Source organism: Archocentrus centrarchus, chromosome 1 (assembly GCF_007364275.1).
Source record: "Archocentrus centrarchus isolate MPI-CPG fArcCen1 chromosome 1, fArcCen1, whole genome shotgun sequence".
NCBI lineage: Eukaryota > Metazoa > Chordata > Actinopteri > Cichliformes > Cichlidae > Archocentrus > Archocentrus centrarchus.
The window spans coordinates 17,091,941-17,119,814 of record NC_044346.1 but is presented as its reverse complement, the minus strand read 5'-3'; the positions used below and the strand labels follow the sequence as shown (position 1 = coordinate 17,119,814).

The window sequence follows — 27,874 nt, the reverse complement described above, 5'->3', positions numbered from 1 at the left end:
AAACTGTGCCACTGAATAATTACAGCAGCCAAAAAGCCACATCTTTCTACTTAAGTGCACTTTACCAAGAGAGGAAACAGAAGTGATAATATGCACAAGATGATGAATGCACGCTCGCATGAAGGATCTTTGCAGGATCGAGGTCAGTTTACTTGCAGACATTTGTTTTACAGCACTGACCTCCCCCTGAGGTCAAACAAATGCTCACACGACAAAACCCCAAAGAGGCAAACACCCACTGTGACTGCACACGCCCGTGGCCTTCTACGATCAGAAACAAGCTACAAGATACACAGAGTTCAGTGGCACAGTCAAATGGACATGTGGGCCTGTGATAAGAAGTGCTCATGTTGCATAACTTCTCTGTAATTACCCAAGGAATAGTCATGAGATGCAGTCCAAACGCAGCATCAGGCACGGCCGGAGAGAATGCAGCAACTGAGCTGTTGTGAAACACTTGCATTGTACGTGTGATGGGGTTATATTCTCGCTATGACTGTACACGGACGAAGCGTGGCTAATTTGGTCTCCTGTTTACTGTGTCTGCTGTGTCGATATTCTGCAGGGAATATCTCTCAGGCCTCCTCATATTATATACATTCAAAGAAAACATACAAGAAAAACAAATGCCTCCTGTTTTCTGATCTGTGTATAATTGCATGGGGGGAGAAATCTGCTCCCTCACAAGTGGCCCTGTCCTCATAAATGGGTATTAAAAGGACAAATAGCATAAAAACTATTCATGTGATCCTGACTTGAACATTTTTTTTCTGGAAGCAAAAAAATGCAATATTACACAAAACAAGAGTTATTTGAGATGACACTCAAATTAAGTCATGCAAAACACAGGAAATAAAAGCTCTGGATGCCCATAAATTCATATAAAGCTTGATTTGCAGCTGACTGTGGTTTCTGCATGGCTTGAGCCGAGTGAACCAAATTCTGAAACCATTTTTTCTAAATGTCAAACGATCTAAAATCACCCACGTCCTTTATAACTTGCGCAGTTTTGAGTGGACTGAAAATGTTCCCAGTGATAGCAGTGATAGTAGATTTAATGTAACGTATTAGTTTTAAATATGATACTCAGGTCTGTTCACCACGTGTTTCATAAAGATGGAAATAAATTTCAATTTGGGCTGGTTTGGCTGCTCACAGCAATTGTACATAGCTTCACACATTTTAGCTGTTGCTGTTTTTGGTTGTTTTTGTTTTTTTTGTCTTTGCACATCACTCTTGTAAACATGCTGACATTTCCAAAAGTAACAGCCAGCCTTAATGTGTACTGTATGAAATCTTGCAATTTATGATATACTGCCTGCAGTACAAGCCCCATGAGGACCCTGTGTGACACACAGTACCAGTAAAGTACAGCAAAAACATTGTTTGTGGTTCTCGAGAGCCTTTTCCCTCATCATCCATGCTGAAAGTCACTTCCCTCATTGGGGTTTCTTCAGAAAGCACTCCAGCATTCAAGTATCTGGCTGCTAGAAACATAAACTGCCAGCCATGCAAAGCATCTGCAGGCACCCGCTATTGCTCCGGCTATTGCAACACCCTGTCCACTCCACAGGTTCAGCTGCAAGCCCACACAGCTGAAAATTAATAAACACTAGGCTTTTGGTTCTGATAGAATTTTGCAGATGAAATTATATTGGTGCTGCAGCCACAAATAGCTGCTATCAGAGGTAAGACTTGAGTCACAGGATTTGGACGTTGTCATGAATCGTGACCTTGAACTTAAAAAAAAGAAAGAGAGAGAGAAAGAGAAAAGTTAATTTAATGGCACTACATTTGATTATTTTTAATTTTGAGGACTTGGATTGGCCAAAACTGGAGACTTTCTTTATAAACAACCTGCGTTTTTCTTTTTAAAACGACTTGAAAGTATTTCAAAGGAACTATCTTTACTATTTTTTTCTTAACATGAAACAAGAAAAGTAGCTCATCTTTTGCACTAGCAGCGCTGCATAGTTTTTGCAGCCTCATAAGACTTTCACAATGACTCGGGCAGGAAATGAACACAAAACACCCTGAGTAATTTTCTCATGTCACATACTCATACGTGAAATTGCTGACGTATATTTGAAGAAGGAAAAAAAGACTTGTTGACTGACAGCCTGATGAATGCAGTTTACGCTAATGTCCAAGCCCAAAAGCGTACGTTTTTTTGAGAAGTTATTAAATTTGGCAACCAAAACAACATCCCAAGTTCAACCGTGGTACACGCCTAGATTCCCCCCCCAGCCAATCAGAGGGCTCTGTTTTCATGTCAACCCAATCAGGGATGGCGTAGGCGGGCCGCTCGGGCTTGTTGCTAGGGCATGTCCCTGATGACTATAACTCCGCTTAGCCAATAATGTTGCACCTCCGAATTTCCACTACAATCATTGGTTGAGACGTACGCCAAAACCCCGCCTATACGCTTTTCCTATTGGCTAGAGTTTCCATCAGTCAAGTCCGTGAGTTTTAGTTAGCTGCTGTTGATATGTAGTTTGGAGTCACCAAAGACTCAGAAGTGAACGAAGCAGCTCATGCACATCGTTCTGAAAGAGTTTCTTTTTTAAAACGTTTTCATTCCATTCATTTTATGACTTGTACATCTGTGTAAATAGTTTTAATCTTTTTTTTAAAATAACAACAACTTGACAACAACAAGATGGAACTTAACTCGTTGTTAATTCTGCTGGAGGCTGCAGAGTACTTGGAAAGAAGAGACAGAGGTATTTCAAGATAAGCTGACAAGTTGTCAGCATTTCTACGCCAGTAATTATGTCGTGTTTGGGGAATTAGGACGGCAGCTAAATTCATTTTCTATCATTTGTTACGCTTTGACGTGCCCTGCCATAGTGCAGGTATGATGTCACTTTATAGACAATGGGACACAGACCAGGCGATGGGTGCAAGCTGGACCCAGGGAAGCTGTATGCTAAGGCAATAATAGGTGTAAATGTTTTAGTGTGTGTCATATGTTCATAAAAATGCGTTCGCATTATTTCTGGCAAAGACCATGTGCTCTGGTCACAGTTGAGTATGTGTATAACCCTAACCCTATATATATATATATATATATATATATATATATATATATATATATATATATATATATATATATATATATATATATATATAGCTTGTTTTTTGATACAAGAAAATGGGTAAACAACACTGACATTGAGAATAAAGGCCATAAATCGTTAATGCAGCGGTGGTTATCCTAAATATAGACCTCTGTGCTAAAAGGATGCACTGGAATCGATTATATTAATGATTTATTACGTGTTGTTCCTCTTGAATTGAGCCTCCAGTAGATATATTTCATATCTCACCATTTCTCCAAATGACTCATTGTCATCTATTATGATTATTTTCTTTTTGCAGACCTCGCATAAATTTAACACTCATGTTGCTTTCTGTGTTTACAGAAGCAGAGCACGGTTATGCGTCTGTTTTACCGTACAGCACCGAGTTTTCCCGAAAGAAAACGAAAGCCTCGCCAATTTCCAGAAAAACTCAGAACAATAGGTAAATATAATTCTTGTCCCTTTCTTCTTTCTATTTTTATGTCCATGCCAGCTTATAAAACACACGCTGTCTCCTTCTCTCTCTCTCTCTCACACACACACACACACACACACTCTCGCTCTCTGTGCTGCCTGGGTTGGGCTCTGTGTTTTGGGCTCGCCAATAAACAGTGCCACGCGTACACTGTCAACCCTGCTGCTTGCACTCTTCTCTGTTTCACTCACACCTATATCGCTGAGAGGAGAGAAAGCACCAGACATGCCTGTAACCTTTCGTTTCTGCACCTTGTCTCACACGGTTGCAGCTGATACTGGGACCCGTGCGAAGCTTCTTTTTTTTTTTTTTTTTTATAAAGAGTGTGTTTTTTATGTGGTTGCTGTGTTTAGCTTGGTGTTTCTGATGGAAGTAATGCCATTTTGCAAAAACAGAGGGGAACCCTCAGTCTAGTACGGCCAGAGTTCACGGAGGTTTCATTGCTGTTGGTTGGGGGGTAACGAAGTTGCTTTTACCGAGTTTGACCCCGTTATTGTGTTGAGCTGTAAGAAGATAAAGCGAAATATATTACATAAGTGGTTAATTTAGCTTTCAGTTTCGGTTTGTCTGTGCTTTTCTTTCAGACCAGCAGTGGCATTGCTGATTAAAGGTCATTTAAACACAATCGGGTTAACGTGTAGCTGTCACCTATAAAGTTAAAACACCTGTGCAGGCTGATCAAACTTATCCTTGCTTTCTCCAACTAAAAAAAACTCCCAAACCTTTAACTAAAAGTGGGCCATGTGACAAAGAAAAGCAGGAAATCCTCACATTTCAGAGGCTGGATCCAGTTGATGTTTGGCTTTTTTTTTTTTTTTTATTTACACCAGGCATGGGGACTTTTACTTCCTAGGATATATTCAAATTTGAGTGCCCTTCTGTCTGTCATTTACAGTAAATGAACTCTTGTTGCAACTTACTGGGAATTTGCATTATGTGTCAGTCTATGCCTGAGAAGAGATTAGCTCATCAAGATCTGATTTAATAAAATAAGAGATAAAAAAAGTTGGCTAATAATAGTTTAAGGAAGCAAAGTGTGGAAATAACTAACGCAGTGAGTCTGATGGTTACGACACTGCACGTAAAGCATGCTAGAGAGTAGTGTCACTACAAGGGGTGACACAGAGCATTGGTGTCAGCAAATGAAGTGGGAATTACTGACAGCAGTGATCATTTTTATCCATGTTTATCTTCCATGTTACACCTGTTTTTGCGCCAGCGGGCTGTGATAAAGGTCATGTGATAAAGAGGATTTAAATCATTGCAGTTTCATAATATTTTCATTTAAGTGGCACAAAAAGGAATAAAAATACCAATAAATAAGCAAACAAACAAACATGCATCAGGCAAATTATTATTCCAAACATCAGTATCAGTCTTTCACAGTTGCTGCATTCCTACTCTCTATTAACTTCCACTCCTGTTTAGGGTGTGTAGGTGTTTCAAGCTGAAAGTGATACTTGCAGTCGTACGTCAAAAATATGAATGCAGCCCCTTCCACATTCCTTTTATCCAGTTGCACTAGCATAGATTATATTTTCTGTATGTATGCGTGAGTGGGTGAGGGGTGTGGTACCTGAAACAGGCACCTACACCCTGTGAAAAACACCAGACCGGTCGTTGGGCTTCATGCACCAGGCCTGCATTTCCCTACTGTTGCTCTTGACAGAGCTTTGGGCACGTTCACCCCTGATTCCCTTTATTCTCACCCTCAGCTTTTTTTAAGCATGGGCAGGAGTTGATGTCGACTGCTGGTTATAGAACAAGAACAAAGCTGTAATTTTTTTTTGTCAGATCTCCAACTTAAGACAGATAATGTGTTTTAGTGGAGTTGAAAGAAAAAAAAAAACGTGGTGTTTCCTCATTTACTGTTGTTTCCGTGCTTCACCTCTCTGTTATACCACATGTGAAAATTTAGGTCAGCTGACTTCTTTTTCATTCTCTAATTCCTTGATTTGTATGTAGGGAAACTTTTGAGCGCTCTGAGTCTTTTGGCCATTTGGATCTCATAAAAAAGTGATAAAAAGCTATTTCAGAGGCCTCTGATCGTTAGAGGATGACTTTATGACATCCAAAAGTCCTTTTCATGCCACGCGGTGCTTTTACATAACATGTAAAGGTGTGGGTTAATCTACTGTCGTTACAGGTCTGTGAGCATTCCCTTCCCCTGAATGATTTCCTGGTCATGCCCTTTGCTTTGACTGGAACATTTCCCTGATTTGTGCAGGTTTGAATAGCACAACTTCCTCCATGATGGCTCTTTGTGAGCCTCTCAGATCGTCCGCCCCACATCCTGTGCCATTTTTCAGTATGATTTTGTACAGATGCCACATTATAGCAGTTGCACTGTTAGCCGTAACCCTTTTTTGGTGCAGCGGACGGCATCGCGGCGCACAGCTGTGGGAACCAGTGCTTCGTGAGCACAAGGGCTCTCAAACAGTGGAAAATCTGAAAAGGCTTGTTGTCAGTCTGGCTCTTTTGTTGTTGCTGTTTTTGTTTTTATTGCCGTGGTATCCATGACGGTCTCATGAACAGAGGGCCTGTTTCAGATGGACTGCAGTGCCCTCACTGCTCCCGGCGACATGTCATAATAGAGGCTCTCCTCGGAATAGCCCACACACTGAGGAATTCTGCGGCGTCCGGGCCTCCAGACGTCTGAGTGTGTTTTCATCCCATGTCCACGCTGGTGCTGGTGTTTGGCCAGAACGCAGCAGCAGCAGCAGCGGCGGCTGTGCGTGCACGCTGTTTGTATACGTGTGTGAGGGGGCAGGCAGGGAGGGGTGTGTTGTGTCACAGATACAGCTCTCTCTCAGGGCCATTTTTGCCCTCGTCTGCACACTCGCTGACAGATGTCGCATAGAAATGGAAAAAGATTTTAGAAGTCGTTTATCACATATTCCCAAGCCTCCGCATGTCAGTGCCCTTAATCCACCAGACTGGAATCCATATACAACAGATTTGTCCCGTTTTAAGCATTAAAATACTGCATTCATTGCATACGGTACAGCAGCTCACGTATTCAGAAGCCCTACAGCCACCTGAAGGCAAAAGAGAAAAATAGAGACAAATCAAGGTCTCTCTTTGATCTCTTGACATGTTTTTCTGATTGTTTCTCAGATCTGTTACTAAACATTTTTGCCCAAATTGCTTTCATCCGTCTTGCTTTCTGATCAAAACATGTACTGACTAATCCTCTCACTATTACACTGAATCTGAACTCTCATGTCAGATGTTTTTTATTTTGGCACTTCCTGTCCTGACACTCATCTTTGTCGTTTCAGATCATCACACAACGAGCTGGAGAAACACAGGTAAGATGACATCTGATGCCCTTCGACCTTCCCCATCTTTCATTTTTGTCTGATTGTGTCTAAGTGTGTGTTTTTTAGTTCCCGACATAGGTAGCGAGTGAAGAGTTTCAAGGTGGCAGGTAGATGTCAGATATTTTCCTCCAAGTCAGAAACACTAGTACGGCAGATCGGATCAGAGGTCATCTTCAAAGAGCCAAAGATTTAATCAATTAATTCCTCGTGTCTGAAAAACGGATAATAAGCTGATTTCAAAGAGCACCTTCACACTAATTAGATCTGTCTCAGTTTCACGCATGAAACTCGTGTCCTTGTATGGAAGGGGAATCCTGCGAGATAATCCTGCCCAGACACTGAAAAGTGTGAGCGGTAAATCTCGACTTCACCTATCATTCAACACCGAAATAGATTGTTTTCTCCATTGTGGGGGGGCCGGGTGTAACACTTATAGTCACAGCTCATGGTGTGTTTTTTTTTCTGGAATTTCTTGTCAGGAAGCAGACTTCTCTTTGATATCGAAAAGGCCTTGCTGCTTCGCAGTAGATTCTTAAAAAACTGCCTCACAGAGAGGAATAAGGAAACAGCTGATGTAACTATCAGCATGTGAGCAGTGGCTAAAAAGGGTGTGTGTGTCTGTGTCTGTGTGTGTATGTGCGTGTGTGTGTGTGTGAGCATGACACATGCTGTCACCCACGATGAGGGATTGGGGGTTTTGCCAGTCACATGTCTGGGAGTGAGTAATGGATGCGTGTGGCAGAGAAAAACAAGCCGGGACATATTCCTCTCTGACCTGCGAGGCACAGGAGGCCCCGGCTGATTACAGTGCAGGTGTTGAGACACAACCGTTTCCTCATGTCCGATGATGGGTGTGGCTGGTTACCCAGTGCCATGACGTCCAGTCAAACTGACAAAAGTGAGTGCCAGTAAAGCGTTTACTCACTTCCCTTGTCATCACCGCCACCACGAGTTTCTAAAAAAGTTTTCCCGACAGACACGGCAAAGATGCGAGTGCTCGTTATTCGCTGATTCCACGATGGAAGAGGCCCTTTGATGAATAAAGATACGTTCAAACACGCTGTCACATTGCATCATCTCCTGTGACAAGTGAGGAGTTCTTCTGTATACTTTTATGTGTGCCTGTTTGCGTGGAAAAATTTCCGCCCTCTTATTTGTAATGACAGGCCACACGGTCCAACCTTGAGTCAAACCTCGTCTGAAACCGTGGCTGCACATTACACCGTCATCCGCCGCGCAGGTGTTACAAGGTTCACACTCGGTCTTTGACACAACCATGTGTGTCACACTAGCGACAGCTGTGTGATACTGAAGCTACTAATAGTAGGTAACAAAATCACACTTGCTGAGATCATTTAAATGAAAATTCTCAGATAAGCGTTTGAGCTTCTAAAATGAGACAATTTGCGCTTGAATATCTTTTGATTTTTAAGGTAATGGTGGCACAAAACAAGCGTCTTGAAGAATGCTTTCCTAAAACTTGCAAGCAAATATTTGCACATGAATACCAATAATCTGTAGGTAAGGGAAGCTGTCTGGTTTCTCTTTGCACTACAAGCGCTGTTTTACAGTAATATTGATCATGGTCCGGCTTTGGTGGCGGTCACGTGGAAAGTCTGCATCTGATAACGAGCAGCTATCATCTGATGAAGATTTAGCTTTTAAATTTACTTTTGAATTTTTAAGACTTCCTCTTTCACTTCAACGGCTGGAACATGAAGTTTTGACCCAGATATCTGCTGGCGACACAGGAAGCCTTGAATATTCAGCCACTGCCCTCGTAGTCTGGTGACTAACTGATAGATACCTAGAATACGAAACTTGCGATGAACCTTTTTTGACAGGTTTCTCACATTTGACTCACAGTTTTAAAAAGATTGAGACAAGAGATTTAAACTCAAAGCGAAAACTCTGGTGGCATGCTCGACAAAGATTTTTAACTTCTGATTCATAAGAAAACCAAAAGTCTTAAAGTGTCCTGTTCAACCAGTTTAATGACTGTATGACCAGTTCGGGGCATCAGCTTAAAGCATCAGCCCTGTTTGATCTTCTACAATGCCGGTATCGCCTCAAAAATCTGTCCCTCCCACACGCCCTTGGATGTTACTCCAGGGAGGTGCTGCTGTTTGAGCCTTGACTCACTGTCTTTGTTTGGCTGTGTGTTTTTGTTTTTGTTTCCCCCCGCTGCTGCACAGAGCAATCCTTGTGCTATACATTCACGAGGTAGATAAGGTGACTGATGAACATCTGGTCTGGAGGCCGAAAGGCATTTACATGTAACAGTACTGAATTCACGTTTTTTTGCAACGAGGGACAAGAGCACGAGAATGTCCTCTAACCAGGTTTTATATAAGAATATCTAAATATACAGTTTTTAACTTTGAGCAATAGAAAAAAAAACCCACTAAGTTATTTTGTTTAATTAACAGGAGAACGTTAAAATCAAAGAGATAACATTTTGGAAAATGTTGGTTGAAATGGGGAAAGGCCTGATGACAAATGAATTGGTAAATTTGACCACTTTTGCCAACAACCAGCCTGTAAACCAGTTTACAGTGTACTGAATGATTACAATGATTGTTTTCATTGTCTCCTAAGATCATTTTTATATGGTTATTATCTGCTTATTTATGTATTTTAAAAAAAAAAGATATCTTTGCAACTGTCTGTCAACAAAGATACTGAACTTTCCCTATGTGACCAAGACAGAAACAGTGTTGATAATCGATATATTTGCTGAATAATCAGCTAATCAGTTATTCAACTAATCATTGCTGCTGTAATATGAAGTTGATTAAGTTGGCTCTTTTTCATTTCCTGTGCACAGCAGGCTCTCTGGCTGCTGCTCAGTGACCTCCTGCATGCTTGGTGCCTCTCATGAAGCTGACTGCTGCCTTGGCAGCCGGTCGGGAGGCACCCTGCATATATTTGTGTCCTGTTATCAGAGAGAGATGTCTACTCGGTGCGGGCGCTGTCCTGACACAGCCTGCTTGTCTGCTGCAGTCTGATTTTTAGCTGTGACAGCTCTGTTTAGACCATATCCTGGATTACTCTGCTGCCCCCCCCCTTCCCTCCTCAGTGCTACGACACAGCCGAGAGCTGCGGATCATCAGCTCGTAGCGCTGCTGTGTGGTTGGTCTCCACTGGCATTGCTTCCTTCCCATTTCTGACTTCAACCGCTTTTGATCACGCTTATGACAGCTCATCGTGCCACAAGTTTCCTTTTCGAGCACCGCCAAGAAATTACGAAACTCGATGTTTTGCTTTCCCACATATCACCTGTTTACAGGAAACCTGAGTCCAGTCGCGTAAAGCAGTGCGTCTGGTATGTTTGCCCTGCGTGCCTCGATTGAAAAAAGCATTTGCGGTTCTATTTTTATCCCCACTCCTCTTGGCTCTCAGGTGCTCTCAGTTTCACTTTTTTGAGATCACTGAGATCAGAGCGATGTTCAGAGTTTGCAGGCTAATTTCGACAAACAGTATTCTCTTACACTACGCTCTGTATCACACTGCAGATAATGTGCAGCAACCGTGGAGCACCCATTGAACACAGCTTTAGATTTACATGCACTTCATGGACACAGGAGCAAACGCTCCATTTGTCATGGTCTAATCTTCTCTAATTAAATTTACTCTCCATGTGTCTTCTACTCCCAGCTGCAATAAATCACTTATTTGGCAGTGAGGGGCTCTTTTTTCCTCAAGTGAAGCTCACCTATGTGTATCTGTGTAGGCTGGGCAGCACCTCGCCAAGCTCTTTGAGTTATGGCGGTATGCCGGTGGGAGGGAGGCCTGTCCACAGCCCTGCTACTTCACCTCCTTGCCAGCCTTTCTTTGTCCCCAGTCTTTCTCCCTGAGTCCACATCTGTTTTTTCTGCTATCTATCTGTTTTTTTCTTCCTTCTCCTTATTCTGGCTCTCCTTTCCGCCCTACTAAAAGTGCCTGAATCAGCAGAAACTTGAGGCAGCGAGGAAGAGGAGGGGGGGCTCCCTTTTTACTCTTTTTTTTTTTTTTTTTTAGTGATAAAACTCATCTGTGCCTGTTTCTCCTCTTCTGAGGTATAAATCTTTTTCATGTCATTTAGTTTATATTGAAGTTAATCCTGTTAATGTGCACAGGCATTCTGAATGTAGCTGCATTTAAGGGAATATTCCAGCCTGCTGTACATCCTGCTTCTGCTTACTCCTTTTTTTTTTTTAAAGTTAAATGTCATGTTTGCCTCTTAGGGACTGCTACGTAATTAAAGTTTGGAAAGTTTCTTTTTTCCTTCCAGTTTTGGTTTTAGTGTGACGTGCTCACATGATTGCATGTGTACTATAGTTCCCCAGCTGTTACAATACCAGTTAAATTCCCCCTTTACAAGCGACATGGAGCCATTTGGCACAATAATAAATGATGTCCTGTACGCAGCCTAATTACAGAACTTGTTGAGCAAGCATGTTGTAATTTGTCACAAGATTAAATCAGCCAGCGCTGATATCCCACTAGAGTCAACTGTATGGATATAACTTCCTGTCAAAGGGTGTGTGATTTTATGTTTTAAATTGTGTGTGTCAGGGTTTGTTTTTAAAATTATTTTTAATAGTTTAAAGGCCCAAATTAAAGTTTCCCTTATTTTAGTTGATGGTTTTGATTTTAAAATGTAGAAAAAAAAAAGGAAAGAAAAGAAAATTCATGGTGACAGAACAGTGTAAAAAAAAAAAAAGGGATGTGCTGGAACAGGAGGGTGTTTGGCATTTCTGCTTAAATGACTTGATTTTCAAAGAATTTGATTGACAAAGTAAATTTTCTAAGAAACTGTTTGCAGACAAAAAAGAACAATCTAAGTTTTTAGGGGATCTACTGAGTTAAAGATGCCATAGGAAAAAAAATCTGGAAAAGCCAAAAAAACACCCAACTTAGTTTGAACTTTGCCAGCCCTCCTCCTGCAGTTCTCTCCTCTCTGATCTCATGCTGTTCCATTTGAAGTGGGAAATCAGAAATCATGACTTCCAAGTCAGAAATTTCAAACTGGAACGCCCCCTCAAGTCAGATTTCCAACTGGGGAAATTGGAGAAGCCTCACCGACCCCGGCATCACAATCCGAGATGTCGACGGTAAACATTATTAAAACTTGTCGTCTGTGCTGACGCTGTTGTTTATTTATGACTTGCTAAATAAGCCACGCACAGAGCAGTGATCAGGCTCTATCCTGAAACATTATGTTGTATTTCCAGAGATGGATGAATGACTCTACATTGCAAAGGAGAAAAAGAAATCCCATCTTTCTTTGTTCTTCCGACTACTACTACTACTGGAACGCAGTCAACTTGGGAGTGACACCACTCCCAGTTCGACATCTGACTTTGAGGATTAAAAATTCCATCATGGATTTTTGTCTAATGACACTAAAATCATGTTGCAGCTTTAAAAAAAAAAAAGCAGAAATCCTGTATATCTATCTGCTCCCAATAGGAATGTAACATAATGTAGTCCTTATTAGTTTTCATCGTTACCTGCAAGAACAGAGATAAAGATAGTAAAGTTTGGCTTAGCTGATGCTTATCTAGCTCTACTAAAATATATATGGCCATATTACCTTGTGAAAGAAAAGGTTTGTCCAGACGGTTTTGTGTGTGTTTACTTATTTATACAAAGGACAGTCTGGGTCGTAACTGGGCTGTATGTGAATAAAGGGTAACAAACAGGCCACAGCTGGACGTCAGCAGCAGTGGTCCCATGTGGAATTTCTCCACCCTGAGGTCGCCCAGCTTTGAGAAGTTCACCATCTCACTGGGGTCAAACCCGGTTGCTGGTGCTGCACATATGCTGTCTGTTGACGATTGTGTTTGTGCACAGCCTGTGGACGATCTGTTCTGCCTTTTTAAAAAAATTTATGCATTTTCACATTACCATGGATATTTCAGGCCAGTGCAGACCTACATTTAGTTGAAAATGTTCCTACTCCATCTCAGGTGTTACTGCTGCTGCGTTCTCTGTAGTAAACTGGGCTCATTGGCACAAAACAGTTGGTGCTCATAAAAAACAACAGTATAGGATGCACTTTAACAAGGTGTGTGAATAGCTTTGGGGTTTCCAGGGTAGGGGAAAAAAAAAAAAAAAGTAATTAAAGAAAGATGCGAAGCCGAGGCGAGTGGGGAGAGAAGTGCTTCGACTGAACCATTCATGGTTCGGCCCCAGATGAGGAGGAGGAGACAAAGACATTCTTGAGCGTTGCTGAAGGGAAGAACTCGAGGCAGTGTAGGACGTGGCTGCTGTGTGTGTCAGCCAGGCACCCTGAAATTCAGGTCAGCGGAGCATACACACATACACTGGAATGCAGAGTTAAATAAGAGAGGCGGCTTAGGGGGAAAGTTTGAAGATGGATGGCAGGTGGGGTCACAGAACTAGCAGGCTGAGTATTACTAGAATGCTTCACATTCGGTGCTGCCTGTTTTTTTTTTGGCAACAAATGAATGTTTGTATGATCATGCATTGATAGATAGGATAATAGCTGCAGGCATTCTGGTTTTGTACTTTTGTACAACAGTAGTTTTAAATTTTTTTATTTTTGTTTACAAACTTTAAAGCAGCTCCTAGGAGAAGCATAATTTTTGGGCAGTGGAAATCTCTTCTTTCCTCTTTTCCTGACCCCTGAGATTTTTTTCTTAGGCAGGCCCAGACCTTCATACTGGACCCCACCCCGCTGCTCTAAAACCCTCCTTCAGATGTAAACAGCTCCAACTTTTACAGTCAACATGGAGCCAGGAATCCTTTCTCATGCTACTAGATTCCTGCATGTTAATCATTGACAAGGATCATTATAAAAGCGTCCCGTGTCAGGGGAATGTGTTTATTGTGCTTGCTGAACTTGTCTCTGCTAGTCTGTCCAAGATTTGCAGATGTTCTTTGCATGGCACGCAGTGGAAAGCAATTAATGTCCAGGTCTGTCATTTGACATTGGTGTTGAAATGGGATGCGCAGAGAAACCTTCCTCTATTTTCAGCCCCACCATCTCTGTCTCACTCGCACGCTTTCCCCTTTAAAATCTGTTTGACATCTGTTTCTCAGTTAACACCGCAGTAAGCTGGCTGTGCTGAGAAAGGGATTTTGTAATGATCCTCGCTCGCACGGGGGGATTGTTTCAGTACACGAAAACAATCAAATGAATCTAATTACTTGGCATTCCCAAGCAATGCCCCATGGAAATTCCAGTTTTGTGGAAATTCTACTACAGTGAGTGTGCAACAAACTACTTCTACTCTTTCCTGTTGTTTAATCACCAGAAAAGCACGCTGAGCCTTTCCTTAAGTAATTCACCAATAAGTGAGGTAACCTCCCTTTGCCCACTGTGCTGTGCTGTGTGTGTGCGTGTCTATGTGTGTGTGTGTGTGTGTCAGTGTGTTCAGGTTTCTGTTTGCTCCTCGCGTGTGAGAGCAGAGTCATGTGAGAGCGAGCTCCATGTTCCTGCCATCAGGAGAATGTGTTTACGGGGGACTTGTATCCGTCTGTCTCACCTTACAGTTGTCACTGCACACAGTGAGCATGTGGGTGTGGCGTCCTTGATGACAGAAAACAAACACAACTCATCCCAGACGACTGACATTTCATACAAGAGCAATAAAGACATCTTGTCCCTGCGCCTCGGTGCAAGTCTGTCTTCTCACTGGCGTGGGCAGAGTGGTGAACCACTCTGTTGGTTTCACATGAGCGCTGTCTTATTTTTCTACCATCTTGTTTTTCATGAGATTGCTGTTAAATGGGAACACATTCGGGGCAGGCCTACAGGGTGACAGTGAGAGTAATAAAGGGCTGCTGAAAGGTTGGGTGTGTTATGCATTTGGTCAGCTGGCCCCTGGGCAGGGTCTCTATCCAACTCAAACTTCCCTTCCCTCTTAATTCTGAAGATATCATCCAGCCTGACATTAAGCTACTCCACTGGCAACTGTCTGCCACCTCACTATACCCACACAACGCAACTGTTATTTTCATTTCCCATAGCAGAGACATGCTGTAAAAACAAGTGGGGGTGGAGGGCAGGGCAGAACCCTCCACCCCTCACTTCCTATAGAGATGTATATATGCAGAAACAGTCGTGGTTTATTGCAGCATCCGTGCCCATAGACTCCCATGTTAAAATGCAGAAACTAGCATGTTTATAACTATCAACAAAAAATGGTTTTGATCTCTTTGTCATTTTTTTTAATAACTCACCTTAAAGCTTAAAGTGATGCAGTACTGAAGGGCGTGGCCACTTTGAATGGTACGTTTATGCTGATTGGGCTGCTTATGCTTCGCTGCTAATTTGACTCCCTGAGCCATACCCATCGATCGTGTTTGTGTTACCTTTTTCTGACTGTTAATAAGATTACAACCAGGTATCAGAATCTGTGTGATTTATCCAGTCAATCTGATTACTTAACACTTCTGGCTTTGAAAAACAAGTAGCCAAAAGGCTAAAAGCAGCTTTAAAATGGGACTTAAACCGATGGGTAACATCACAGTGCCTGTGTGCATCTTTCTTTTACAGTCTGTGGTCATGTCATATAAAAAAAGCAAGCAGTCAGATAGTCACATGGGTTTTAAGCAACACTTCAGGTTAGAGAAACTAAAAAAAAAATTAAACGATTACCCAAACTGACTAATGCAGGTTATTTGGAGGTAACTTTGAAGTGAACATGTCTAAAATTTCAGTAATAAGCCCATGTGTTTAAAGAGGACAGTGTGCATGCACAGCTTTGATAAATATACTGTCTTTCTGTAATTTATTACTAACATAACAGATGTGGTTGTTGCATTTTCTGCTCTTTAAACCCAGCTCCTGGGGACCAAGGCAGCCCTGGCGGTGAGAGGAAGCATTGCAGCGCTGCTTCTGATGACCTTTGACCTTTGTTTAGTGGGGTTGGCTCTGTGCCAGACAAGCCACTCAGTCCTGTGCATATGGGTGAAGGAATGTGCTGGGCTGCAGTGAGCTCATTAAACAGCACAGTGAGTGAGGGGTGAAGGTCTGTTGTTTGCACTAACTCGCCTTCTCAGGCCCTTTGTGTGCCGATGGAGCCTCCTGAGGGACACTGTATCCACCAGGAAAGTGTGTGTGTGTGTGTGTGTGTGTGTGTGTGTGTGTGTGTGTGTGTGTGTGTGTGTGTGTGTGTGTGTGTGTGTGTGTGTGTGCATAAGCACTGCACAACTGGCCATTGCAGCCTTTTTCCTCTGGTGTACAATACATCAGTATCTCTAACTGCACATGCAGCCTGCTGCAGATGCGCTTGAGCTGGAAAACAAGATATTTCCCGGCTGTTTTCCTTCCAAGGCCCAAAGTGTGAGGAGGTCTGTGAGAATGGCCTGATCTGTACCCAGCAACCTTGGAGCATAAGTCAGCAGTTTAAATAGCTTCTTCCAGTTTCAGCAGTGTGCAGCTTTCTGAGCAAAAGTTCCTGTATTTTTTCTCAACCCCTCCTCAGCCTGTGCTTTGTTTTGGCTCCGAGCTGCTGATGGAGAGAAAAGATGGAGGGGGAGGGAAGGCCAGAGATCAGACACAATCATCCCGTGGTGGCAGCACGTGAGAACAGTCAGGTGGTGATTTCTGTGCTGAACAAAGCAAGTTGCAGATATGCTATTAAATCCTCAATTGAAGACAAATTTATGGGGCAGTCTGCTTTTGCAGTTTTAACAGTTTTCATTTGCAAAGGAGACAAAACTTTTCAGTGCTCCAAAATAAAAAAAAAAATCTGCCTTACCTCAAAATCCTGTGACATCACACCAATAGTCTCGCATTGTGACACCGCTCATGACTGGAATATCAAAGATCATGCTATTTTCAAACCAGACAAATTGGAAAATGATTCAGAACCATGTGGGCAAAGCCGCGTGGGCACAAGGGGTGAAGACTGTCTGCTTTCCATCACAAACGCAACACACACATTTATCTCGTGCCACGTTTTGCATGGCAGTTTTAGGCAATCTGATAAACACTGCGTGACTGGGACTTGTCTCAGTAATAACAAAAGTGAGTGAAACAGGGTCCTAAGCCCCACTCTAAATCGGTTGCGTGCTCTTGAAGAAAAATGTCTCGTGGTGGGAGAAGGCATGCCGCCGCCGCTCCTGCAAGGGAGCAGTCGTGGACGCGTGTGCCAACTTTAACTGTCTTAATTATATGCAACAAAACATGTGCTGACAGAGACATTTCCGTGCCTGATTTTTCTTGGCCGGGGCGGAGTGCATCCTGTTGTCACTTTAAGGGTAACAAGTGGGGATGATGTGGGACAGGCTAGGTGTTTCCCCTATTTTTTTTACCTTTTGTAATGCAGAGCTAAACATCTGCTGCTTTCACCTTCATAGTTAGCGTTCAGATGTCAGAGTGGTATAAGTCTTCTCATCTCAAATGGTGTCGCCCCCCCCAATATCAAACTGTTTGTTTCTTTGTTGTGTTTTGCATATGAACAGCTTCTGTTACAGTTTCATGAGCTGAAGATATGTTCTGTATTTTTCCTTTATTCCTTTTTTCTTTTTTGACTGCAGAGATCACATTTTCAAAGAGTTTGTTACAGAGCAGTCTTCAGGTGTAGCCTGCAGGTACCTGTCTCCACCAGTCATTGTCTATGAATGCAGAAAGTTAAAAACAAAAGCTTCATAAAGACTGGATGGCCTTTACACGATAGCAGAAGGGGACTGTTTACCCATATGCATCCAAGATTGGCTCAAACTTAATTGAACAGGGGCTGTAAATGCACTACCTATATAAACAGAAAGTTTCTCAAACCAAGTATTTTGTCTCTTGCCTACTAATTTTTAGATATTAAGGTTGGGCATATATAAAAACTGTCCCGACACCTGTGATATTTATTGCTGGTGTGTGTAGCACAAGCCAAAGTATTTTTAAAGGATGTAGGCCACCAAACTGGCAAAGTAAAGGAGCAAAAGTTGCACGTAAATCCCTCCTTAAAAAGCTTCTAGCCCACATATTCATCGAATTGCCAAACCCTAGCAGATATCTGTTTAAAGAAATAATATTTTCATTTTGGTCCTGGCAGATTTTCTATTTTTTCCCAGTTGTGGAAAAAGCAGGTGTGGTCTTCTCCTTTTATTGGCAAGTTTGTGCGTTTAACTCGTAGCGTGATTGGAAAAAAATGGTTTTTCTGAAGGCTTGAGTGCAAAATAGTGCAAAAGTTGTTTTGTTTCTTATGTGGTCGAAGTGCGCAAGAGCATGTCTCTCCTCTGCATGCCAGGTAAAATATGTGGTGAGCATACATGAAGGGCCTGAGGTGAATAAGTTGGTTTAAAGCAAAAAAAAAAAAAAAAAAGAAGAAAATGCGGAAAAACAGAGTTTTCTAGAGGTGGGTAGTCGGGCAGAGTATTCAGGGAAACGCCTTGTTTTTGTTTTTCGCTACATGAGAGTGGTGGGGGTGGGGTGAGGTGCAAGATGGTTGCCCATTGGCTCAAGTTACCCTTTGGATGATGTGTATGGAGCGCTGCCCAGTGCAGCTGAGCACACTGCACTCAAAGGGCCCTTTTTCAAACCCAAGAGAAAGTCATCCACATGCTCGGACCCCGCTCTCTTCCCCAAAAACACGCCCCTTCTTCCCCCTCTGCTGCAGACCCCCTGCTCCTTCCTGCCTGCTTCCCCTGGCTGCAAACCAAGCGCTTCATGTGGCTCAACTGGGGTAAGTTGGAGGTGGACCCCCACCCCTGTCCTCAGAAGACACTTGTTTTCCAGTGGGATGAGGGTGTGTTAGTGTTGGCAGGGTGGAGCAGAGAGTTGAAGGGGTTCAGCGAATGGGGGGTAGGTGGACTTGCCCCCTGGGAGAGGAGGTAATAAAAGACTGAGAGCACTTTCACATGCCCTTTCACACACCTATGTTCACCTGTAGAGAGAAGACGCATTGTTTAAGAGCATATTTTTTTTACTGATCTTAATATTTTTAAGATTATTTTTTATTGGTACAGTCAAATCCCTCAAAAAGAAACCTGTAATTGTGATCGGCACTACGTATGAACTGAGACACGTGAGGTTTGTTGCTTACAGGATGTCTCCGGTCGAGGTCTAACTGAAACAGACGGGGCTACTGAGAGGGTCTTACTTTATGTGAAAAACACAGGTGACGCCCTTCCTGAAAAAGAGTCAGGGAAAACACTGTGTGTGCATGTGTAAAGACTGTGTATGCTTGTGGATTAACTGTGGTCTCCTCTGTGCTCTGCAGTCAAAGGCAGCCTCGTTTCTCTGATTAGGTTTATCAAAGCTGTGGTGATGGCTGGTGGAGACCTTGTATTGTTGGAGTTGGTTTACCATTTAGTCAGTCAGTCAAGGGAACATGGGGGGGGATTCAAAGGCCTTTTTGAACAAGTCTGAATGGACCGAAATGAGAGAGGGGATCTGCTGATAGGGTCTTCCTTTAAATAACATACAGTATCCATAAAAAGACCCTCCGTATCTGCAGAAAGTTTAACTCTGTCTACACTGTCTCAAATAAACATCCAAATGGCGCTGTTTACTTGAGGATCCAAGGGGCAGGGTTGTTGGCCTGCGGGGCTTTGGCAGGGATGCAGGGTTCACAGTTTGTGTCTTGATTTCAGTCAGCGGAGCCACCAGAAAAAATCGCGAGCGTATCGCAGCTGCCACTGTCGTCGGTGACAATTTTGTTGCACACTTTCTCAGTTTTAGTGTACAGTGGGTTTGCCATTTTGCGCGCACGAGGTTTGGAAAATGTCGGTCAGACAGCTGCACTGGAAAGTATTGGGATTACTGTACTATGCGCAGTGATATTTAGGTCAGTGTGTAGCAGTATGGCACTCTGCCCTTACATTAGTGAGTGCGTGCACATGTGTTCAGAAAATTGTGAGCAGGTTTTGGGAATTAATATTTGCCTCACCTCAATGAACAGGATGAAATGAAAACCAGAAAAGGCTTTTGACTGTGTGTGTGTGTTTGTCACATGTTGGTGTACAGTGGGAACAAATGCAGTTTATGAGGCATAAATTGTGGCTTGATTATCAACAGTCTAATAATTAACATATTATCGCTCACTGCTTTTCCTTTAATATTTGCAGTATGGGCAGTTGCTCTTGAACTCTCAGCTGATTAGTTCACTAATCACACTTTGATGTCGCTCGTCTTAGGTCATTACACACCGCAGTGAGTAAATGTAGGCCGGTAAAAGATTCTGAGTGTTCATTTTGCATAAGTACAGCACAGCCTGCGCTTTGTTGCGGATGTGGAGTCTTTCTAAGCTTTGAACAGGACTAACCACAGAGACTGTGAACCCCTCAACCCTTTGAAAATGTCTCACGGTCAAGCCCAAAGTCACAAATGAAACCAAACTTGCAGAGCGCAAGGGTGTGATCGCGCAGCACGAGGAGAGGTGTCTGTTTCTTGCCTTTTGGGGGGGGGGGGCATGTGGATAAGCTCTTCCTGCCCTGTTTGTGGAGGGGCTCTCTCACTTTGTGTTGGTGGATGTGTGCTGACTCACTCTGTGCTTGTGTGCTTGCAGACGTGCCAAACTACGGCTCTACTTGGAGCAGTTGAAGAAGCTGGTGCCTTTGGGTCCAGACAGCACGAGACACACCACTCTGAGCTTGCTAAAAAGGGCCAAGATGCACATCAAGGTACTAAAATACATGAACCTTATGAATAAAGTGTTCACATGGCACATTGCATGTTTGATGTAAGTGACACATTCAGAACTGCAGTTTATTAGTCTTTTCATACTGCTGCATTTGTCCAGCAGTATGAATGTAAAGTGTTTTCTTTCATTTTTTTAAATAAACCATTGGTTCTCAGACTGTGGGGGGCGCCCCCCTGGTGGGGCACAGAGCCACTGCACATGGGTGTGGACAACCAGGAGAAAAAAAATTGCACTGAAATTAAGCTGGATAAAAGAAAAAAACAAAAAATGAGTTTGCTGATGCTACTGTGTTGACCTTATTTCAATAAAAATCAAGTTAAATCCCAGTGAGAGCACTTAACTTTTGCTTTCAAAAATGGGGGCATACCAGAATAAGTATGACAACCTCTAGACTAAGCAAACAGAAATCTAAAAATCTTCTCTCTCCCAGCTTCATGCTCTACTTCTCCTGTTTCCTTTTAACCTTTTCTCCTACTTTGTCTCATTGTTTTCTAATCTTTCAATCAGAATGCATCAGTGCCTGATAAAAATAAAAATCCTAACAAAGTGAAATACATGGGAGATTTCGAGGCTGATCTGCAGATACTGTATTTAATATTTGGTTTGGCTTGCTTCTCCTCCACGGTTCATCAACCGCTTCAGTTCACAGACACCAAATGACGTGTAGGATGCTTAAAAAATGCTCTGCCTCCGGCCCAGTGAGAGGAACTTAAAGAAAGTCGTGCCTGCAGACATTATTCGATTTTTAACACTGCTGCAGAAGACAAACTGTAAGCAGTGTTCAGGACACGCTACACTGATCTTGCTGTTTACAAGCAGCAACAGTGTGGTCGGTGGAAAATCCAGACGTAGCGAGTTTTAACCCTTCATTTCCTGTTTACTGTGCATGTCCTCTCTGCTCAGACGATCTGTGCTAATTCTCGTCATTGTGCCGTTTCTTCTTGTGTCACAAAGGGCCACATGTGCGAATTTGCTTTGATTCACCACCGAAAACTTTCATATACAAATAAGTGCAAAAAATCGAATCCCACTCTGAGTCAAACTTTGACTTCGAGTTCAGGTTTATTTTTAGTTTCCAGCCCGTGAACTTCACGTATTAATTTGGCTACTTCCCCATTAAATGTTGAAATTAGATGTTGTGTTGTAACTTTGGCAAAGATCTGATTTAAAACAGATAGAAAATAAATCTGGTTTTATGATTTTTTTTTTCACTTGATGACATCAAGAACAAGGACAAATGTCCATATTTCAGCAAAAGTAACACTACACACTATAGCACTTACAAATTTGGAAATACCCTAATAATAGGAGGAAGTGCTAACTTTATTTCATAGTCTTATGTTTTCTTTTACTGCAAAGAAAATGTTTTACAGAGAAAGCTTTCAACTTTTTTCAGCCTGGATTGTGAGTTTAATCACGCTTTACTTTATTTTCTGTTATTTGCACACATGCATGTTATGTGGTGTGCAGTAAAGATTGTGTAGCATTATTGGTGCTGTTTTTGGAGCCGGCAAACAGTCAGAATTGATTCTTCTTCTCCCTCATCAGTGCAATAGCAAGTTTTGGCATCCTACTGCATTGCCTTGTGAGTGAAACAAAAAATAGACCTGCAATAAAGTGGCCTCTTGGGGGAAGTGTACATTACTTCAGTCACATACATTTAAAGAAGAACGCAAACAGGGAGTTGGTCCTATCCAGTGAGCATCGGCAGTAATTCTTAGCATTTTTGTGTGCGTTTTGTCTGCAGAAGCTGGAGGAGCAAGACAGGAAGGCTTTAAATGTGAAGGAGCAGCTTCAGAGAGAGCACCGCTACCTCAAACGCCGCCTGGAGCAGCTCTCCGTGTCCGGATCCGTGGAGCGCATTCGCACTGACAGCATGGGCTCCACCATCTCCACCGACTCAGAGCAAGGTAGGCTGGGCTTAAAGACTTAATCAGTGGCACTAAAAAAAAGGGTTCGAGCCACCATAGATCCTTTTTATTTTGACCTTTTCTTTGCATCTCTCTGGATTGCATATAGATGCGTGCCATATTATTAGATTATACCGTAAATGCCCTCAATGAGCTACTTTTTGTACCAGTGAGTTCTTTGTGTCACCGACTTCACTGTAGTACTTACTTGGACTGTTGAGGTATATTTACTAATCCTGCACTAAGTAACACACATGCAGTTTGTCAATGGTTGGGATTATCTGCTGAAGCACAAAGATCTGCCTGTTTGCTCGGAGGTAATGGATGCCTAAATCCAGGTTTAATCCACAGGCACAGCAGGCTCCCTAATAAATATGCCCACATATTGGCTGGGTGGAAATAAACAGTTTCCCCTCTGTCTGTGTCTGTTTTGAGCACTGCTGAAAATAACCTTGTGTATTTTTGTGTCTTCTTGTGTGCAGAGGTGGACATTGAGGGCGTGGAGTTCACGCCTGGTGAGGCAGATAGTGTGGACAGCATCAGCGACGGCGAGGAGGAGGACCAGTACAGCCTCCAGAGCAGCTCCAGTGACACCAGCTACACGGGCACACATTCCCACAGACTGCAGCCGCACCACTGTTAGACACCCAGCGGCCACCCATCTCTCGACCAGCTTCCCACCCATCCGTGCTCACCCCCTGCCCTCCCCCGTTTGTGTTTGCCTACACCGCGCAAGACCACAATGGCGGTACTCCCTGAACCTGTTTTGTCCTTCCCAGGAAGCACATGTGGCTGAAATGCCACATAAGCCTTCCTGACTTTTCCTCCCTTCTCTGACCACTGACCCTACCTCACCCTACTGTATCCTGCCTGAACCTGCCCCTCCTTACACGCCCTGCCCTTTTTACCCCTAAATAGACCCACCGCCGGCTCTGAGAGCACAGAGCAGAGTTTGTAGTTTTTATCTGAGAGTTCTGTGGTAAGGTGGACAGCTTTGACCTGTTAATTGGTTTGAGAGAAGTAAAGGGTGAGAGTTAAGCCTCAGCCATTTCCACACAGTTTGTGATATAAAAGATGCACTAATTGTTCTGCAGTATATACAATATTGGGAACCTCAAAAGTCAATTTCATCATTCAGATTCTTCCTTTTACACAACAAGATTTACAGGAGTTGCTATTGCAGGTGTCCTGCAAGGAGTTCCTTGAAACATTTGATTGCTGAAAAATGACGAAACCTTAGAGTTTTTTGTCTGGGGGGGGGGTATCTCTTTCTTGGTGAGAGTTTGATAAGAAGAGGAAACAGCGGGGGAGAGCCAAGCATTTTAAAGCTAAAAAAATCCACTACCACCACCCAAGCTCACTTTTTGTGCACATTAAACAAAAAAGGCATGGTATTGATCGGTAAGCTTTGGTTGAAGATAACAAGCTTGCTTGCAGCTGTAATTTCATAGTCACTGTGCACATATGAAAACACTGTTGATTTCGTTAAACTCTCCACAGAGCAGAGATTAAGTGACCCCCCCTTTAAATTTCCAGCTTCTTACTGACTCAGAGAGGACATCTTCCAAAAGCAACTCTACATATGTAGTCACACCGGGCTGAAAATGGAGCCAAAGACCACCTGAGAAGGTTTGAGAGCTGCAGCAGAGCAGAAAGAATGTAAATAGATATACAGTGTACAGTTACTGTCCCAAACCCTCATGTCTCCCTCTGGTTGGGTCGCCTAACCACTACTCCACACTACTGACCACTACACTATACCACCCTATGGTGTGGATGGACTACTATGTCAAAAAAAAAAAAAAAAAAAAAAGGAGTTTCCACTCAGCTAAAACTCTACTCCTTACAGATTGACTCAAATCTTGTGTTCCTTTCTCAGTAGCTAATTGATGTAGCAATAAATACGAAAGGCGGGTGCTTCCTCTGATTCTGGTGGACCACGAGGTTTTTTTGGGAGACCTTTTTTTTGTTTTTCTTTCTAGATGGCAAGTTGTCGCTCACAGTAAACGGACCTGTAGTTAGATGGTCTGTCTCGCTTTTTTTTTTTCCTCATTCACTAACAGATGCTTCGCTGTGCGCGCACTGCCATCTACCCAGAACTTGCATTTCTCTGCAGCTCTTGTCACCTTCTCAGTTGGAAGTGGTAGTGACCAGATTTTGAGATTATTTTTTTAAATTGATTAACAAGTCAAAGCTGTAGACACGCGGGGGGGTGGGGGCAGGCTTGTAGTAATTTGTTCACTTTAGAGGCACTCATTTTCAGCTATCTTAGCAAACTAATCACAATCATAATCTTATTTCCTCTGTTACTTATTTCTGAAGATTTGGGCTGTGCTAAACACCGATGTAGGTAAACCTTCTTCTCTAACTTGTCTGTAACTTATGCACAGTAGTCACTGTCGACGAACGAGGCGCTTCTGTTGCTCTCTGACCGTTTAATAACCCTTAGCCCCGGTCTCTGGCAGTCCTGTAGAGCTTGGCACTTTAAAAACAAAAAGGGCCCGTCCACCACGACGGGTCTGACCAAAAAAATAAAAAACTACAAAAGACTCGACCGAAAACAAAAATTCTTGTATACAAAAGAAGCTACTTGTCACTAAAAGTGATCTTAGCAAGTGTAGTCTATATTTCTTGTATTAAATTTTGTATTATATTTTCCTAAATGTTCTCTTGTAATGAAAAGACAAAAAAGAGTGACTATATCTATCTTATATATTATCTTATATATACAGTACCAGTCAAACGTTTGGACACACTCAATAGGTGAGTGTGTCCAAACCTTTGACTGGTACTGTGTATGAGACAGCCAGACAGACAGGAGGCCAGGCTTATTGAAGGGAGAGTGGGGGCAGGGGAGCTGATACACTGGCCCCTCTCCCTTTGGGTGACTCTCCTGCTGTCATTCTGTGCCTTGGTGAGCCTTCGACCTCCCTCATCCTCCTCCTCCTCCTCTTTGGCCCCTACTCAGGTCACCCCCCCTGCTCACATCCTCTCTCCTTCTCCTCCTCTGGAGGGGCTTTTGATTTCAACCCAAGACCCTTCCATGTGCAAGGGCCGCATGAAGAGAAGACCTCATAAACGAATAAAAACCAGTTCCTGTTAGTTTCTACTGAAGCCGCTGTTGTGCTACACCCTGTCCAGGCACTCCCCTCCCTGCCCCCTCCACCCCCACCCCACCCCACACCCTCTTGATGCCCACCCATCTGCCAGTGCCGCCTCTGTCATGGAAAAAAACACACACACACACACTGGTGAACTCCCATGGCAGCTTCCAGTTGCCCCGAATGGTCACCAACGGGGTTAAAACCTTCTGGGCTTGAAGCGTGTTTATCTTTTTTTTTTTTTTTTGGTCATTTTACTATTATTGTATGTTGACTTTGTGTTTGTTGAGTGGGAGTCACTGGGAGAGGAGCGATAAAAAGAATAATCCAATCAATGGCAGCTTAACGGTGTTATCCTCTGAACTCCCGGTGGTTCATCCCAAACAAAGTGTTACCCATTGATCAGGGGACCTCTTGAGACACAGCAATATTACCATCTTGTGCTTTCTGAGGGAGGGTTGGGGCGGGCGGGGCAGGGTTTTTAAGACAAGCAGGTGGTTTTGCTTTTGACTCTGTGGTGCATTTTTTTTTTTTTTTTGTGACCAACTTTTTTTTTTTTTGACCTCCTATCTGCACTCTCTCCATACACTGCAGGAGGGCAAAAAAAAAAAAGAAAATTAACTACAGATGAGAAAACAGCTGTTTGGTTTTCTTTTTTGTCATCAAGTTTACATTCATGTCAAAGAATTTGTACATGACTGTTTGTAGCAAAAATGTCCTTTTCAGTTTGTTGGTCAAATGAACAACTGAGTAAACCATTATTAATGGCATATTCTCTTGCACAGAACCTCCCAGAGCGATAATTGGCTTAAAGAGGGAGTGAATGGGGACGAGCACAATGGGCCAGATGTGAGATTATAAATTTTTCAGTGGCATCGTTGAAAAATGTAAACACACACACTCAGAGGGAGTGGGGTATGAGCAGCTGATTGGGCATGTTAACATTATGTTTGAATGTTGGATGGATAGTGTTTATGGAAACATTTTTAATGATGTGCCTTGGAAAAAGTTATTTTCTTTGAAGAGATTGTACCACTTAATGAAGACTGTTGGATCAGTTGCTCTTACTTTAAAAAAAAAAAAAAAAAAAAAAAAGATGTTCCGCTTCCCTTCTCGTGACAAAAGAAGCAAACGGTTACGCCAAGAAGAGAGGGGGCGGGCGAGGGCTCTTCATCAACATCAAAGTAGGATTTCAGAGTGGTGGGGCAAGATGGCCCCCCCCCCCCCGCCTAAAAAAAAAAAAAAAAAGAGAGCGAGAGAGAGTACAGGAGAAGAGATTTGATGTTTTGCTTTCATGCTACTGTTGCACAGAGATTTCTAAGAGCACAAAAGTTTGGGGAAGTCAGCAGGTGGAGAAGAAAGAGGGTGGTGGGTGTGATGAAGTAAGGACTGTCTGCACACACAGCCAGCTCACGTGCACACAGATGAAGTGAGAAACACATCTTTCTATCCCTTAGCCTGCTGGTTAATGGTGCTTCTAAAAACCCACAGAATGACTTCCACGAAATCTTATTCCTGCCAAATAAATAAGTCACTTTTAATCTTTCTGTGATTAATACGAATAGCTTTAACTACCTGTAGGCTTTAGGACAGCTTCCTGCTTTCTGCACTTCAGACTTTATGCATTTTCCTCCTTATTTTGTCCTACAACAGCGTTATAGTTATTTTATTTTTTTGTATCCACAATGAACCTAGAGGCTGAACTGGATTGGATTTAGCTGAGGGGAATGATGAGGGGTTTGCTTGGGCTGAGAAGGGGGAGTTCTGTGCCAGAGACCTGTGAATATGTTCCTTTTTAGCAGATGTTTAATATGCATTCAGATGTATAAGTTCCTTTTCCTTTTTTTTTTTTTGTGCATATGTACACGAGACCTGGTGCTGTTATTATTTTAGCAAATGCATCGAGGAGTCGTCTCATTGTAATATAATAAAAAAAGTTTTATACATAAAATCTGTCTGTGCCAGAGTCATAAGTGCCTGCTGGAAAACGTTGCTTACTGGGTGAAGGTAGCAAAGAAACCTGACAACCTACAGCTGAACAAAGCAGCAGGAAAATATCGGTGAAGACGTTGAAATGTTTTGGGGTTTCCTGTTTGGTTTATGCAGCTGTGAAACTGGAATATTTTTTAAAGTTCAGAGTTCATCTTTTGTCAGTGTGCCAGCACAGAGACGTTGAGTGACAGCATCAACAAAGAGGCACAAATAACTTGACAAATAGCTCGTCAAATTTTTTATTACATCTCAGATTGATTAACTAGACAAACACTGACAAGCTTCAAAACAGCTTTAGCTCTTCGAGATTCATGGACATCTTACAGTCTGGTTAAAATAAATCTGCATGAACACAGAATTACAAAGTCCTAATTCTAAAGACTTCTTAAAAA

General features: G+C 42.7%; 1 protein-coding gene across 1 annotated transcript; it reads left to right on the top strand.

The window, feature by feature from the left end:
• Positions 1 to 2,499: 2,499 nt before the first annotated feature.
• Positions 2,500 to 24,218, top strand: mxd4 (MAX dimerization protein 4). Its single transcript, XM_030742014.1, has 6 exons — positions 2,500 to 2,723; positions 3,426 to 3,525; positions 6,840 to 6,869; positions 20,345 to 20,459; positions 22,227 to 22,389; positions 22,872 to 24,218. Exons 1-6 carry the CDS (start codon positions 2,660 to 2,662, stop codon positions 23,030 to 23,032), a joined length of 633 nt encoding a protein of 210 aa, XP_030597874.1. The 5' UTR covers positions 2,500 to 2,659; the 3' UTR covers positions 23,033 to 24,218.
• Positions 24,219 to 27,874: the final 3,656 nt, after the last annotated feature.

Coding starts and splice junctions, on each gene's coding strand:
- mxd4 (XM_030742014.1), top strand. CDS start 2,660: ATGGAACTTAACTCGTTGTTAATTCTGCTGGAGGCTGCAGAGTACTTG. Junction 6,870..20,344: donor AACGAGCTGGAGAAACACAG/GTAAGATGACAT, acceptor GTGTGCTTGCAG/ACGTGCCAAACTACGGCTCT. Junction 22,390..22,871: donor CTCCACCGACTCAGAGCAAG/GTAGGCTGGGCT, acceptor TCTTGTGTGCAG/AGGTGGACATTGAGGGCGTG.